Raw genomic sequence first — 17684 nt, forward strand, 5'->3', positions numbered from 1 at the left:
AGCTGTTTATGTTATCTCTAAGGCTTCCAGTCAACAGTAGGCTATTAGTAAAATTTTTAGAGAGTCAAAAGTTATATGTGGATTTTCAGCTGTGCAGGGGTTTAGTGTCCGTTCCTAACTTCTGTGTTATTCAAGGGTCAACTGTATTACCCAATCCAATTCACAAAGATTTCCATATATGTTTTCTTCTAAGAGCTTTAGGTCTTACACTTAGATTTTTAAATCTATCGTTAGTTAATTTTTAAATATGGTATGAAGTAGGAGTCCAACTTCATTCTTTGGCATGTGGCTATCTAGTTGTCCCAGCACAATCTGTTAGAGAGACTGTCATTTCCCCAATGAATGGTCTGAACACCCTTGTCAGAATCATTTGATCATATATACAAGGATTTATTTCTGGGTTCTCTATTCCTTTAGTCTATATGTCTCTTTTTATTCCAATACCATACTGTTTTAATTACTGTAGCTTTGTAGTAAGTTTTTAAATCAGTGAGTCCAATTTTTTTCTTTTTAAAATTGTTTTGGCTATTAAGGTCCTTCAAGATTTTATATGAATTTTAGGTTTTTCTATTTCTGCAAAAAGTGTCATTGGGGTTTTGATCGGGATTGTGTCAAATATGTAGATCACTTTGAGTAGTGCTGTCATCTGATGTTCTTTCTTCCTGACAACAAATATATAATGTTTTGCTAACACCAATTCTCCAATTCACTGGACCACCAGCTGGATCTCCAGTAATTCATTTCAACTCTGACATTAACTCCTGGAGTTAACCTTCACACCCCGCAGATTAAGGGCCCAGGCTGCAAGACTGCCCCATTTCATATACCAACTGTAAATATGATACCCTGGCTACCCATATTCCTGCCTGACCAGCTACAGTTCCTTAAGCTACAAAGTCGAGTTGCTGAATTGAGATCTTTTTTCTTTTTCGATGTTAGTGTTTACAGCTATAAGTTTCCCTGATCACATTTTTATTGCATCCTGTAAATTTGCTTGTGTGTTTAATGACTCATGCCTTTCTTCAAATTTGGACTTTTTTTTTTTTCACTGTGTTTTTGTTTTTGTTTGTTTGTTTGTTTTTGTTTTAAATAAGGTACCTCTTTCCCCTTTACCTCTGTTCTCTCTGTCCAGGATTCTAACTAGTTGGATTTTTATATCTCTTGGTTCAATCCTATACAATTTTTATGTATTTTTTAATTGTGGTTAAAAAAAAAAAAACACGTAACAAGAATTACTATCTTAACCATTTTTAAGTTCAGTAATGTTAAGTATATTCACATTGTTTTGGAATAGATCTCCAGAACTTTTTTGTGTTGCAAATCTGAAACTTTATACTCATTAACAGTTCCCCTTCCCCCTCTCTCCCTAGCCCCTGGCAAACATCATTCTACTCTCTAGATGAATGAATTTGATTACTCTAGATACTTTATGTAAGTGGGATAATATAGTATTTATTTTTTTGTGACTGACTGATTTCACTCAGCATAATATTGTCAAGATTTATTCATGTTGTAACATATGACAGGATTTCCTTCCTTTTTAAGAGACTGAATAAAATTCCATAGTATATATATATTACCACATTTTGTTTACCCATTCATCCATCGATGGACATTTGGTTTGCTTTCACCTTTTGGCTACTGTGAATAATGCAGCTGTGGACATGTGTGTGTATATCTCTTTGAGACCCCGCTTTCCTTTATTTTGGATATATATATCCAGAAATAGGATTGCCAAATCATGTGAATTTTTAAGGAACCTCTGTTTTTCATAGCAGTTGCATTATTTTACAATCCCATCAGCAGTGCAAAAGAGTTCCAATTTCTCCATATCCTCACCAACACTTCTTATTTTCTGTTTTTTTTTTTTTTATATGTAGCAGTCATACTAATGGGTCTGACGTAATAATTTCATTGTATTTTGTTATGCATTTCTGTGATGATTAGTGATATTGAGCATCTTTTCTTATGTTTGCTATTTGTATATCATCTTTGAAGAAATGTATATTCAAGTTCTTTGCCCATTTTTAATCAGGTTATTTGATTTTTTGTTTTTAAGTTGCAGAGTTTCTTTACATATTGTGGATATTAATCGCTTATCAGATATATTATTTGCATATATTTTCTCTGATTTGCTAGGTTGCCTTTCCACTCTGTTCATTGTGTCATTTGATGCACAAAGGTTTTTAGGTTTAATATAATCCCATCTATCTATTTTTGCTTTTATTATATTTTTTGTGTCATATGTAAGAAGTCATTGCTATGTCAGCGTCATGAAGATTTTTCCCTATGTCTTCCTCAGGAGTTTTATAATTTCAGGTCTTATATTTAGGTTTTTAATTGATTTTGAGTTAATTTTCATATGTCATGTAAGATAGGAGTCCAGCTTTATTCTTTTGTGTATGGATATCCAGTTTGATATGAAGGAGACTTATTTTCCCACTGAGTATTCTTGGCATTCTTATCAAAGATGAATTGATCACATACACAAGAGTTTATTTCTGGACTCTCTATTCCATTGGGCTGTTTGTCTTTATGCCAGCACCATACTGTTTTCATTACTGAAGCTTTGTAATATGTTACAAAATCAGGAAATGTGAATCTGCCAACTTCATTCTTCTTTTTCAGAATTATTTTTAGCATCCCTTGTGATTCTGTATGAATTTCGGGATGACTTTTCCTGTTTCTATAAAAAGCATCATTGGGGTTTTTATAGGGATTTTGTTGAATCTGAGTCTGTAGATTGCTTTGGGTAGTATATACATCTTAATATTAGTATATACATCTTAATATTAAACTTCCAGCTCATGAACATGGAATGTCTTTCCATTTATTTATGTCGTCTTGCATTTATCTCAGCAATCTTTTGTTATTTTCAGTAAACACGTTTTACCTGCTAGGTTTATTCCTAATTATTTTGATCCTTTTGATGCTACTGTAAATAGAACTGTCTTCTTAGTCCTATAGATCTTTTGTACTTATATTTTCTCTTGTATATTTTTTCATTTGTATTCTGAGAAAATTCTTAGGCATTACCTTCAGTCTTTCTATTCATTTATTTTAGAGGGGTAATCACTTCTTAATTTCTAACAGATCTTTCTTTTCCCTGCTTGCTTCTTTTTAATTTCATTTTGTTCTTGTCTTATGGTTTCACTTTCTCTAATGTCCCCTGAAATACCAATTAGAACTGTTTTGAATATTGCTTTAGTTCTTTTCAGGTCCTTTTTGTTTATGTTGTTCTATGTATTCATCTTGGCCGTTTTTTCTTTTGTTATTGGTCTTCCTCAGAAACCTGGAGATCTTTGGCTGTTCATATATATTTAAGAATGAAATATTAGATTGATCAATATAATAACTGGTGTGGGTTTCCTTTGCCAGGGTTTAAATGTGCTTCTTTCTCTGATAGGCTTCCCCAGGTGGGAGGGTTAATTACTAACCCATGGTGTACAACTGGCAGGCCTCCTTCTAGGTGTATGGTCATGGAACAGATCAAAGCCCATCCTATACACCACCCCAAAAACCCAAATGAGGGCGCTTTACTTAAGAGCAGACACCCATATAAAAATACCTCTTTACGGCCGGACACGGTGGCTCATGTCTGTAATCCCAGCACTTTGGAGGGCCAAGGCGGTGGATCATCTGAGGTCAGGAGTTTGAGACCAGCCTGACCAACATGGAGAAACCCCCGTCTCTACTAAACATACAAAATTAGCCGGGCGTGGTGGCGCATGCCTGTAATCCCAGCTACTCGGGAGGCTGAGGCAGGAGAACTGCTTGAACCCAGGGGGCAGAGGTTGCAGTGAGCCGAGATCAAGCCACTACACTCCAGTCTGGGCAACAAGAGTGAAACTCCATCTCAAAAAAAAAAAAAACAAAAACCAAAATCCTGTTTCCCCGTCTCTCCCACCCTTTATTTCTCCCTCTTTGTCTCTGAGAATTGTTCAATTTTCTTTCAAGAACAGACTTCCACTTTTTATCTTAGAATAGATGCCAGGGTGTTAGTTTCTGTCTTAGATTCAGAAGAATGAGAGTGGGGAGCTGACAGGCACAGATTTTCCACAGACAGTCCTTCACTGAATTGCTTCACTGTGTGACTCACTATCCACTGGTGTTTGTTAGTAACCTCTCCCAGACTCCTCCATCAGGAAAGCCAAGTCATCGTGTCAGCTGTGTATTCTGGGATGAAGTTGTTTCATGCCGTCTATCCCTGTTTCCCATTTCTTGAAATTCATTGATAACTTTGCCCCAACAGTGTCTTGTAACCACTTCCCTCATTCTCATTATTGTTTTTCCTTTTTATATTTATTATCTTTCCAGTAGAATTTATTGAAGAAACATAGTCTGACATCTTGAATTGTGGAACAGCATGCATTTAAATTATATTTTAATTAATTTCTGCCTGAAAATATTGAGTTCTCAGTGATTTACGCCAGTTGGTATGTGACAGCTCAGTGATGCAGAAGAGACCATTTTGCTCTCTAAGAGTCTTCATCAGAATTGTGCTTGCATTTATGTAGTACTTACATCTGTGTCAGAGTGCTGTGTCTCCCATCTTAGATGACGACTATATATTAATATGTCCTCTGCTTTCTGTTGTTTCATTACATTAAGGGTAGAATACTATATTCACAGTGAATAATCTGTTAGTATTCTTCAAGACCTCTTATCTGCCAGGCAGGATGCTAGATCCTAAAGATAACAAAGATAAGTAAGGTATGTTCCTTGTCCTCATAGACTCATGGGAGCTCACATTCTAGGTGGGTAGAAAGACCAGTAGTTATGAGACAATATAATAGACATCACAGTGTACAAAGAGCTATTCTCGTGTGGCATAATGAAGCATGTAGGTACTGAACTAGCAAATAAAGGATCCTCAGTCAATACCGGTGCTTCCTCATCAAACATAAGTTAATATTTAAGATAATTTTATGTTTAAGATGCCAGGAGCTAAATAAACTTTTCTCCCCTACAGTTTTGACACACGATGAACTCTAGCACTGGTTTATATGAGAAGGAAGGCGAAAGCATGACAGGAAACCTGCCGCCTGCTGGGGAAGTGTGGAGCCCCTGCTGAGACGATTTGGAAGTCTCATGAAGATCAGTGACATATTCTTTATTTTAAAAATTTGTAATTATTTAAAAGAGGTATTTAATATACTGAATAAGTTTAAGTTATATAATAAATGACCATTGAGTATTTAAAACCTGATTGTTCCTTTTTCCTGAGGTACCGGACTAGCTGGTGTTTATCAAACTGTAGCCTTTTATATCTAGCTTTATGTGCATCCACATTTCCTTATTCACAAAATGCATTTAAAATTACAGAAATGCATTTAGGCTAGTGCAGTGGCTCACACCTGTAATCCCAGCACTTTAGGAGGCCAAAACAGGTGGATCACCTGAGTTCAGGAGTTCAAGACCAGCCTGGTCAACACGGCAGAACCCCATCTCTATGAAAAATACAAAAAATTAGCTGGGTGTGGTGATGGGCACCTGTAATCCCAGCTACTTGGGAGGATGAGGCAGGAGAATTGTTTGAATCCAGGAGGCGGGGGTTTCAGTGAGCCAATATCGCGCCATTGCACTCAAGCCTGGGCGACAGAGTAAGACTGTCACAAAAAATAATATAAATAATAAAATTACAGAAATGCATTTAAAATTACAGAAACCTATTTTTTTTGTATTTCTTTCCTTCTGAGACAATAATAATAATAAAGCCCATTTGTACCTTAACTGGTGTTTTAAAATGGAAGTAATATTGTTGCATGGTTATCATTTATCTTAAACAATGTTTTAATCTTAATGCGGTATTTGGATGTTCTAATGTTTCTAATTTTATGTCATAAAAATTATTTATGGGCATGTGGGATATATGTGTATTCTCTTTTTAAAAGGACTAGGTACCTTTATGAGAACTAGTTGAGGATATAAACAGTTTGTTTTTCTGATGTGTATTAATAATAGATGAATAATAGTAAATGTTTAAAAACTATCCAACTATTCTAAAATCATAGGATCATGGGACTGGAAGAGAACTCAGTACCATTTGGACCTCATCCTGTGGAGAGTCTGATTCATTAGGTCTGAAGTCAGCTTGGTAAATCATGATTTTTTAAAAAGCTCTCCAGATGGTTCTGTAATTAGACAAGTTTGTTTGAGAAGCATTTAATAGAATTGGGCCCCCAGCTAGTGTGCCAGCCCCTGTTCTAAGGCCCTGCCTGTAAAGCTGAGCCTTAGGCCATCTTGGAAGTTCCGGGACAACAGGGAACTCTCTACCTCTAGAGACAGGCTGGTCCGTCTTTGGACAGCTCTGTACACACAGTTCCATCATGAGCCAGAAGCTCACTCCTGTGAGCTCTTCAGAACGAGGCTAATCCTTCTGTATTACAGAACAGCCCATAGAGTTAAACATCAGCTCCATTCATTCCTAATAAGAGAGCACCTGCCTCTCCCTCTCGCAGTCATCTCCCTTTCTTACTTGTTCGTGTTTGTCTGTGTTAAAATGGAGTGCACCATTTATGGCCTGCTCTGGTGGAACTAGGTTATTCCCGTGAGTTCGGAGTATCCTATAGGGTACACTCAGAGGCTGGAGTAGTAAGTGGTCCTGGGGCGGCCAACGTAATGGTGCTGTCTAGCTCACTCCTCTTGGGAGTCAGCTGTAGCTGGGGATTGGTGAGAGGTGAGACTCTGTAAGGTTCTAGGCCAGATGCTCCACCCAGCTACCCAGAGGTCTGCTGCGGTGGCCGGGGCGCAAACCCCGACTATAAGATAGTACTGTTTTCCTTTGTTACCAGCCTGTCTTCACTTCTGTGAGAATCTTATAGAAAGGATGATCAGCTGGGCAGAGACACCGGATTCCTACTTTTATTACCTACGATGGCCTTCTCCAGTATTCTAGATCCCGTATTTTCATGGAGTATGAAGCTAAAATTACAGAACAGTGTAAAGAGTCTTGATGCCCCACTCACTGTTTGTATCTTATGATCTGAGTGGCCAATTTACACCAATTTACATGTTTCATTTCCAGGTGAGTAATATGTTATACCAGAAAATCCAGATTTATAAATAAGGTATTTCTTTACAGTGAAATGTTTTAATTAAACGGCTTGTTTTAAAAATGCTGTTATGTCAAGAGCTCTCATGCATACAAACTGCTGTGCCATACAAAAATGCACCCTCCTCAGGGACATTACATAACTGAACCATAGGTCTTGCCTTGAGTATTTGGTAACACTTGGAGAGAAAGCCATTCAGTTCCCTTGTCCTGGAAATGCTGAACAAATATAGTCCAACGGCTTTCATGGTATATTCAGGATCCTAAATTCTGGTTCTCAGCTGCAGGCCCTATGTCAAGTTTTAACAAAAATCAAATCATGGAAGTAGTGGAGGTCAGTGGGATGGAGGGGAACTAGTTTCTAACTATGAAAAGTGATAAATGTCTTCTCTTTCTGCCTTCTTAGAAAAAAGTGTCAGAACAGTGTATCTAAGCTCAGAATGAGAAGCATTTGTGCTTGACCCACAGTGACGTGTGAGCTTTACGTAGAAAGGAGACCCAGAATCTGAGCATGAAGACAACCCAAAGTCGGCATACCACCTCCAACGATTAGGTCCAAAAGGTTTTATTTTGGAAGTGCCTATCATTTGGCTCCAGTTACCCTCAAGCTCCTAGAGAAAACATAGCTCCTAGAAGGATAGCATCAAATATTTCTAAAGGCACCTCAAGCCATGTCAGCCTGGTGTTATAAAATCAGGCTTTTAATATTAAACATGTAGTCTGACACAAGTGGGACCTGCCCACAGAACTGCTTGTTGCTGTGTGCCAGGTCCTGACTCCAGCACCTGAGAAGCAACCAGACAACAAACTGCGGCTGCCCAGAAGAGGCTCCATGACCCAACAGAATACTTTCAGGGCAGGAGGTACAGGGCAAGTCAGATGAACACGTGGATCGTGTGTCTCAGATCCATAGTTTCAGAGAAGAAGTGAAAGGTGCTGATGGGCCCACGCTCAAACCAACAAGCAGAAGTTATGACCCAGCCATTGTCTTGCCCACTTCGGTTACTTGACTTCATAGACTGAAGGGGCTCCACTCACTTCCAAAGAACCAGTTGATTGGTTAAAATCTCACCTTTGGTGGCAAAGTGAGAAAGAGGAAACATGATGGTCCAGGGCTTTGATGGCCAAAATTACAGGTAACTTTGTAAGTTAGAGGGGCTTGGTCAGGTGTGTAAGCCCATCCTAGAACCACTCTTTTTTAGAAGTCTTCAAGTGTTATGATCATGTGACAGCTGTTCCCCATTTTCTGTTTGTTAACCCCATTTACCAAATACAAACTTCTATTTTCTGAGACATTCTAAGGGAAAGCCTCTAGACTTAGAACTAGTAACACCTCTGTGGTAAAGATCTCTGATTTGGAAAATACTCTTGTCCTTTACAGCTCATAATTGAAGTGAAGACGTTTACTTCCGTCATGGAGATCTCAACTATGTAAAGTTTCTATCCTACCGGATGTGATTTCACTTTAAAAACGAAAGGTTTTCATTAGAATTGAAGAAAAATTACTCAGATTTTAAAGATGGGCTTCAAACCAAGACATTATTTGAATGACAAGGGTTCCAGATCAACCTTATGTTTAATTTAAAATTTTCAGGAAAAGGAGAGGAGGAATCATTATGGTACTACCTTTGGTGGGTAAGATGAATGTTGAAAGAAACAGAACTCATCCTGTAGTAGAGTATCTAGTCTAGAGCATCAGACTGCAACTGCTTTCCATACACATGTCCTGTCACAGACCTCTGCTGGGTTTGTCACAGACCTCTGCTGGGTTTGTCTTCCTTACACTGCTGGTAGCTTTTCCTGTGTCCCCATGTCTGCTTCCACCAGAAAACGATTTCTAAAAAGTTTCATCTAAATAAGGCCAGTAATATAGTAGGTCTCTCTGCCCTGAACAGATTGAACAAATATTTCAACAATTTAACAAATAATTTAAGTACCTACTGTGTGCCAAGCTATCCTCTTTAGGTTATTAGACAGTATAAATGACAGACATTAATATCCAAATGAAAATATTGTGACGGGCAAGTGTCAAGACAGACCTAACAAGTAACATTTTAGGATGAAACCTGAAGTAAGAGTGAGTGCTAGCCAGGCAAGAAAGAATAGTATGGAAGGAGTTTTGTTCATTTGAGGATTGAAAGAAGGCCCATGAGGTTGGAGCCTGGATGACAAGGCAAGTGAGTTTATAAACCATGTGGAGAGCTTTTGTGATTGGATCCTCAAGCGCAGTGAAGGGCTAACATCCATTCATATAAATCGTAAACTGCTCAGTGAATATTTTTATGCCTTCATTGTTTCCTAATACTTAACAGCAGTAGCAACTTTTTGGACAGAAGCTCTAGATTTGCTAATGCCGCTTTTTTTTATTGTACAATGTCCATAATGAATTTCCTCTGATCTGAGGCCCTGTCCTACAGGGAGAGCCCTCCCTTCATTCCACAATTGCTTAATGTTTATGCATTTAGTAGGAGAAGTAGGAGAAGTTTCCACTTTAACTTGAGATAACAAAGCCACAAACATTGCAGGAAACAAAATAGTGCAACGGGTGGTATATATGAAGTGACAGGGTATCTAAAATCCTAAGAAAATTTGACACAGTGAAATGTACATAATTTGTTACAAGAATTATCCCTGTTTTTTTGAGACGGAATCTCACTGTCGCCCAGGCTGGAGTGCAGTGGCACAATCTTGGCTCACTGCAACCTCCGCCTCCCAGGTTCAAGCAATTCTCCTGCCTCAGCCTCCCAAGTAGCTGAGACTGCAGGCGCCCGCCCTCACGTCCAGCTAATTTTTTGTATTTTTAGTAGAGATGGGGTTTCATCATGTTGGCCAGGCTGGTCTTGAACTCCTGACCTCAGGTGATCCGCCCACCTTGGCCTCCCAAAGTTCTGGGATCACATGCCCAGCCCAAGATTTATCCTTTTAACAGATATTTTAGAGAGGATTTTTCCTTCTTATACTGGTTTCCCTAACGAGATGTAATTTTGCTCCTATGAAGATGCTTTATCTCTAAAGAATTATCCTTTTAAAAGATACTTTAGAGATAAAGCATCTTCATACTTAGGAGCAAAACTACATGTAGTTAGGGAAACCTGTAAGAAGGAAAAATCCTTTTTAAACGTACCTACAAATGGCACACTGTACTCAAAGATATACAAATCTCCTGTAACAACAAGGAAGTATATAAATACCAAGAAAACTTAGAGCAGTTGAAATCCACTCACAAATGCTGCAAGCAGTGGTTACTCCCTTAGGCTTTTTAAATATGTTCAATTCTGGTTTCCCCAGACCTTGGCACTAATGTTCCCAGTGGCCCTTCCAAGCCATGGCGGCCCAGTCCCTGGGAGTTATCTGTCAGAATGATGCTTATCCCAGTAGACTCAGTTGATCAGGAAAAACAGACCTGAGTGAAGGTTGGAAATGTGTTCAAAATAGACATGCAAGCTGAGTTGTCTCCTGTATGCTTCGTTAGAAACAGAATCCTAGTATAAAGCAATAAATTAATATGCATATTAAGCTCTTGTTTATCATAGAAGCATTCCCAAAGGATTTGCTCAGCATAAAAGGATTTGCAGAGTTCAGGGTCTCTGAGGTGTGAACTGTAAGCTGGCATTAAGATTAAAATGACTTTTTTTTTTTTTTTCTTAAAGATCATGAAGCACTGATTTGGGCCTAGGGGTAGGGAGGGAGTGGGCTTGGTGCCTGCTCAGTGAGAGCTCCTGAGGCTCTGGATCTCCCTTCTTCTTGCAGTTTCCCTGCAGCTCTCATGCCTGCTGCACCTGTTCATGCTGTTTATCTTCAGACTCAGACTGGCTGTTCATATATTGCCACAACGTCATGAGGATTAAGAATTCGGAAGCTTTGGCCGGGCGCAGTGGCTCACGCCTGTAATCCCAGCATTTTGGGAGGTCGAGGCAGGTGGATCACGAGGTCAGGAATCCAAGACCAGCCTGGCCAAGATGGTGATACCCTGTCTCTACTAAAAATACAAAAAAATTAGCCAGGCATGGTAGCAGGCGCCTATAATCCCAGCTACTCGGGAGGCTGTGGCAGAGAATTGTTTGAACCCGGGAGGCAGAGCTTGCAGTGAGCCGAGATCATGCCACTGCACTCTAGCCTGGGCAACAGAGCGAGACTCTGTCTCAAAAAAAAAAAAAAAAAACTTTGAGCTTTCTGGAAAAGTTCTATATACATTTACATATTGTAGCTCTCCTTGGATCTTAAGCTATGCAGAATACATTAACTGAGAAGACAGTTCCTTCTGTTTGTAGCTGGAAATTTGAGATAGGCTATAGTGTCCTCCCTCCCAACTTAGGACCTTAACAGAAACGTACAAATGGGGTATGAAAGAAAATCTTCAGACAAAGCCAATTTAAGTGTTACATTTTCATAGTACTGAAATGGAAGAACTGTCCACTTTTTAAGTCCTCAGTTGTCCTAGGACTTTTTAGGGTTAAGAGGTTTTAGCCCTTTCTGCTTTGTGTGTTCTGACCTTCCCTGTCAGCTTGTGTAAAGGAAGAGCCGTTTTGTCACCTCAGTCACTGATTTTGCATGAAGCAAAGTTGGAAATAGACTTTTCTTAAGGTGGACTTTCTTAGAATTTTATATTCAAGGACAAAAATGAATCAAAAGCATGGAAATACTGATATGACCATAAATATTTTTATTAAATGTGAAAATACAAGGGCATAAAAATAGTACCCATATTTATAGACATGTCTGAGACCCATTTCAAATATTAGGTTCCTTTTTTATTTATTAAAACACTACATTGAGATGGATTAAGTTACTTAGTCTTTTCTCATTCAAAACAAACTAAAACCTCATGGTAAGAGTAATATTTTCACAAACATCTCCAATGTTTACCTCCGCCTTGCTTGGCTTTCCACTGCAGGTAAGTGTTTCAGCCACAGACGAGTGCAACAAAACCGGTTACTATACACAAAGCCACGCAGTGGCTAATTTTACCCTTAAATCATTCAGCAAATGAGATATCTTCTGTAAACAAAAAGAAAAAACACCAAATAATCCCACTTCTTAACGTCATTTGAAATTACAGGATAAACTGCCACTAACAAAAAAGGAATGATCTGATTTAGAAAAAGGTATTAGTTGTTGGCAAATTAACATTTGCCTTCTTCCATTATAAATTTGGAAAAGTCAACTACATTCAACAAAGTTGCATGAACTTCTCTAGGTTATACCATTGCCGTGTGCTCAATGAAAACTTTGCAATGCCCATCACCAGGGCCCTGTGTCTGTAACCTCACCAGGGAGCCATTTTATGTAGTTTTTTCATGGTAAATGTCAAAGACAACTTCTGATCCATTTAAAGGTGACATTTTTCATCATCCACGGTGAGTAGAAAATGGTATCAATTTCAAATTGTGGTTTTATTGGCTACCTTTTTTACAGTTATGTTTTCTCCTAAACTATGAGTAGTTTTAAAATTCCATCATCAGGGCAACAAAAATTTGTTTTCATACCAAATTTTAAAAAAGATTTTTAATACTCACTAAAGACATTGTAGAATTAGTAGTATGTTACATCCGATTCACATTAGTAAGCTGTCAAGATTTTTTTCAAGTTTTCATCTATTCATGGTAAGAAAGCACAAACTTTCAGAACTGAGGAATGGATTAAATTTCGTCTCCCGTTTTGGAACTTTTCACAGTACTTCTAGACTGATGTGTCTAATACTTCCTGCTGCGAAAAATATCCACGAAGTACAGACCACTGTTAACTCCACCCATGGAGCTCACCAAAAAGGAAAGAAGAGCAGAATATAACAGAGCTATGGCTAGGGTACCCCTCTCTGATTTCACTTTTCCTGAAAGAGCCATAAAGGTTACCTGATGGCCGGGCGCGGTGGCTCATGCCTTTAATCCCAGCACTTTGGGAGGCCAAGGTGGGCAGATCACGAGGTCAAGAGATCAAGACCATCCTGGCTAACACAGTGAAACCCCGTTTCTACTAAAAATACAAAAATTAGGCATGGTGGTGCATGCCTGTAGTCCCAGCTACTTGGAGGCTAAGGCAGGAGAATCACTTGAACCCGGGAGGCGTCCCTGCACTCCAGCCTGGGCAACAGAGCAAGACTCTTGTCTCAAAAAAAAAAAGAAAAAAGTGTACCTGGCACCTGCAGTCCCCAAGGGAAAGTGAAAGTAGTACGGTTTTACAATGGCTAATGATAGCCTACAGTCAGGCAAGGCGAATGACTAGCTCTTTACACATCCAGGCTGCTGCTCAGTCACAGTTTAGGGGAAGCAGGGAGTGACTGTCTTTCCATTTGGGTGGAGACCAGAAAATTGCCAATGGCCATCAAGGCTGAAACTCAACAGTTGTGACTTTCGTCATGTATCAGCAAAACAACAGATTGCAGAGAATTCATTTCCCTCCATGGCACTGGCATGTGGCACCAGAGCTGCTTCTCTCTCTTCACTGACAACAGGCAAGTAACTCTGCACATCAGTTAAGATGACTAAGCTAAATCCATGATCAGAATTTAGGAACTGAAACTATGGTTGTTACAAGCGGAGAAAAAATGAAAATGCAAACAAGCCTCTGGGCAGCGGGTGGGAGGTGGCCAGGCCCTGGACACATCTCCTGTGCGGCCCTGGACCCCTTGTTGTTGGCAACTGTCGTGCTCTCCAAGTGGAAGGGCAAGTGATTTGATATTTCCTTTTTTTCTGATTCTATATAAAAATTCTTTTCAAAGTAGGTAAAAGCCATCACTATATTTCAAAGAGGTCAGTGACATATACAAAAGGAACGAGACTGAAAAAGATGTTGCTGACATAGCCACTAGTGAGATTACTAAATAATAGAAATGCCTTGGAAATTATTTTTACACTGGCTTGAATTGAAACTTTGAAGCAAAATGAAAGCTGCAAGGTGTTCATTAGTTTTCCAAATGCATTGTGAAGTTTATTGGTAAGAAATAGACTCCTAAACAGATGCAGAAAGCACTTAAATGTTTTGCTCAATTCAACTATGTGGTTTTTGTCTCCCAGTTAAAAGTTTGTCCACATATGTTTCAGGATATGACTACAGAGGAAAACGGTTTGTGCTTTGCTGTTATGGATGTCTGTGGTCAGGATGCCTCCCACAGTGAATTAAAATGCTTGATTTCATTAAAAAAATTAGACCCTTTAATGGTTAAAACACTTCAAAATGCTTTGAGGCAGAAACAAAACCTTTCCAGAATAAAGGTAGCAATTCCTATCTAAAGTAATTCCCTCAGCTTTCAAATGCAGCATCAAGAGTTCCATAAATTTTCAATATTCTTGATTAAAGTAAAGTAACATTTTTTTAGGGAAAAAGCATTCAGTATACAAAGACTGAATAGTTCACTTCTTAAATAGTATCTTCTTAAAAGGTAAGAAGAACATATCTCAAGAGGAGATGCCATCTTATTAAATGAAACAACAGTGGAAATATAGCCAGACCTGACTAAACTTGGAAGCCTGTATTTTCTTGTAGGCAGGAGAACATCAGAGGCATCAAGATCTGGTAGCAGGGCAGGCCTACTGTTTAACACATACCAGCAGACAAGTCCCATGTGGGAGGCACCACAGACCTTTAAGATAAGGTCAAGCCTTGGTATAAGAGAAGGAGAAGCTGCCCACAGTCTTTACTTAAAAGTGGGAACCATGGCATTCTGTATTTCTTTATGTTGACTGTGTAACTTTATGTTTCTAAGCCAGTCTTGTTACATGAAATTCTCTATAAAAACTCAGAACTTCAGTTGTTTAAAAGTATTTCAATCTGCACTTCAGCAGTATTATTTTAAATACCACCACTATTTTATCTGAACCTATTTTACCTATAACTTTTAACTTGTTGTGTTTAATATTAAAAAGGTCCATAGGAATTTATAGATTCAAGTTTCAGTATTCTTCAGGTACTGAACCAAAAAAAAAAAAAAAATGTACATTTAACATTAATCCAAAGTCTAAGCCTGGATATATTATCATTTGGTGGCAGGGTTCCTAAAAGATGGTCTCTTGCTCCTTCTTCAGTGACAGCCATGTTGACAGACCACAGAGGTGTAAACACATGCACACTAAAGATTTCACAGCTACTCACAAGTGACTAGATCACATCGAAGCACAGCTCAAAAACGTTCATGTTCTCTTTAAGAACACTAACCATTCTCATGAAGATTACAGCTCCTTCTTACATTTGTAGGCACTGACTTACTCTGCAAGGCTGTGAAGAGAAGAATCTCAACTCCAGTGTAGAAAAATACAGAATACGTGAGCACGTCCACAGGTGAGCCTGCCTCAGGCCACTTCCTCCAGACAGCATAAAACAGATGCAGGCTGCTCTGTCAGAAATAGAACCATTCCTTGCCTCCCTGCCGTTGCAAACCCATTAACCATAAATCTAACAGGGATAAGGACACATTTTTTCCTATTAAAGCAACTCTTTGGTCATGGACAAACTGAAAGATTTGAATTTTTTTTTCATTAGGGTCCCGGAGGAAGATTTCTTTGTTTTTAATCTTTAAAAAAATTAAGAAGAGCAGAAAAACAGTTGGTTTAATTGAAGTGGAATTTAAATCGAAATGGTCCGCCTGAGCTGAAGGGATTGAACCCTTGCCATGAGTTCCAGCTTCTGTGGAAGGGGTTGCCGCCACCTCCTTGCTGACTCTCTGCATCCAAGGGGTCTTCTCCGTCGTCAAACTTCTTTCTCATTTCTAGAAAGAAATCAGAAAATTAAGAACCAGATAATATCTAAAGTATAGGGGCAGGGGGAATGTTTTTTTTTGGGCAAAGGAGGGTGGATGGGCTTGAGGAGCTACTTACTTTTCAGTTATCGAGAGTTGTGCCTGACATTCAAATCCAGGCTCTCCCATTCCCACTCAGAAGAAACAGACTAGAGCAATTCACCACAGAGAGGATGAGGTTCAGGCCCCTAAATCTCACTCCAGAAGAAGCTACCCAAGCTTGGTAACTAACTACCCAGTGAAATTATTTGGAAAAAAATAATTCAAGAAAAAGAAACTTCCAAAGGTCTACACTTCCAATGCAACAGCCAGCTCACTACCCTAATCCCCAAAATGAAGTCTGTAAGGCAATGACCTCATCAAGCATCTAATGAGCATTCTAGAGACTCAGTTTAATCCAAACAGCACTAAGGCTCCTCAGACATGAGGGGAGAGGGGCCTCCATAACATACGACTCCAGGAGACTCACCTTTCCCTCCCAGGCAATTGGTGCCCCCACAGCGGGGCCTCTGAGCTCTGAGCAGAAAGAGACCAATGCAGAGCCATGGGAGAAGGCAATAGAGAGGAATATTGCAGGGATAGGAAGACAGAGCTCTTGTCCTCAGAGCCATTAGAAAACCCTGGAAGACAACCTGGGCAAATGCTATTCAGGACACAGGCATGGGCAAAGATTGCTTTTGGCGTTTCCATCGTGAAATTGCAACAAAAGCAAAAATTGACAAATGAGATCTAATTAAACTAAAGAGCTTCTGCACAGCAAAAGAAACTATCAGCAGAATAAACAGACAACCTACAGAATGGAAGAAAATTTTTGCAAACTATGCAACTGACAAAGGTCTACGAGGAACTTAAATGTACAAGAAAATAACTCCATTAAAAAGTGGGCAAAGGACATGAACAGACACTTCTCAAAAGAAGACATATATGTGGCCAACCATCATAATGAAAACAAGCTCAACATCACTGATGCTGCCAAGGTTGTGGTGAAAAAGGAACGCTTATACGCTATTGGTGGGAGTGTAAATTCAGCCATTGTGGAAGACAGTGGCAATTCCTTAAAGACAGAAATACCATTCACCCCAGCAATCTCATTACTGGGTATACACCCAAAAGAATATAAATTGTTCCATTATAAAGACACATGCACGTGTCTGTTTATTGCAGCTCTGTTCACAATAGAAAAGACATGGAATCAACCTAAAGGCCCATCAATGATAGACTGGATAAAGAAAATGTGGTACATGTATACCATGGAATACTATGCAGCCATAAAAAATGAGATCATGTCATTGCAGGGGCATGGATGGAGCTGGAGGCCACTATCCTTAGCAAACTAATGCAGGAACAGAAAACCAAATACCACATATTCTCACAAGTGGGAGCTAAATGATGAGAACTCATGGACGCATAAAGGGGAACAACAGACACTGGGGCCTATTAGAGGGTGAAGGATGGGAGGCGGGAGAGGATCAGGAATAATAACTAATGGGTTCTAGACTTAATACCTGGGTGATGAAATAATCGGTACAACAAACCCCCATAACACACATTTACCTATGTAACAAACCTGCACATGGACCCCTGAACTTATAAAAATAAAAAAGACTTAGCATATAGCTAGGTTTTTTAATAAATGGAAAATAAAGAATGCAGAAAAAATGCAGATATAAAAATAATCCCAAGTCCCACTTTGCTCTCTCACAGTAACTTGTCCTTTAGCGGTTCAGATACTTAGAGAAAAGCCAGTTCATTCTGGGAGGTTAATCTGAAACCACACATTTAGAAGGAGGAAACCCACCAGTAAAATGGAGGGCTTTTATGCTGAGTATTAATAACTAAGTGGGTATTGTAGTTGATCTGAAACTCAGCTTTGTTTTGCAAAAGCTAATGCAGTTAGAC

General features: G+C 39.1%; 2 protein-coding genes across 3 annotated transcripts in view; one reads left to right on the plus strand and one right to left on the minus strand.

Annotated features, from left to right (window-relative positions):
• UGGT2 (UDP-glucose glycoprotein glucosyltransferase 2) overlaps positions 1–5204 on the plus strand; it is a 244048-nt gene extending 238844 nt beyond the window's left edge. The window contains exon 39 of the mRNA XM_033177411.1: positions 4973–5204. Coding sequence (XP_033033302.1) covers positions 4973–4995 — 23 coding nt within the window. The 3' untranslated portion in view covers positions 4996–5204. The remainder of the gene's footprint in view (positions 1–4972) is intronic.
• A 6490-nt stretch (positions 5205–11694) lies between these two features.
• Positions 11695–17684, minus strand: part of DNAJC3 (DnaJ heat shock protein family (Hsp40) member C3) — a 112102-nt gene continuing 106112 nt past the window's right edge. For both annotated transcript variants that reach the window (XM_033177412.1, XM_033177413.1), the window contains exon 12: positions 11695–15755. In XM_033177412.1, coding sequence (XP_033033303.1) covers positions 15598–15755 — 158 coding nt within the window. In that variant the 3' untranslated portion in view covers positions 11695–15597. The remainder of the gene's footprint in view (positions 15756–17684) is intronic.

The sequence above is a fragment of the Trachypithecus francoisi genome, unplaced genomic scaffold (genome assembly GCF_009764315.1).
Source record: "Trachypithecus francoisi isolate TF-2019V2 unplaced genomic scaffold, Tfra_2.0 Lachesis_group18, whole genome shotgun sequence".
In the NCBI taxonomy this organism is placed as follows: domain Eukaryota; kingdom Metazoa; phylum Chordata; class Mammalia; order Primates; family Cercopithecidae; genus Trachypithecus; species Trachypithecus francoisi.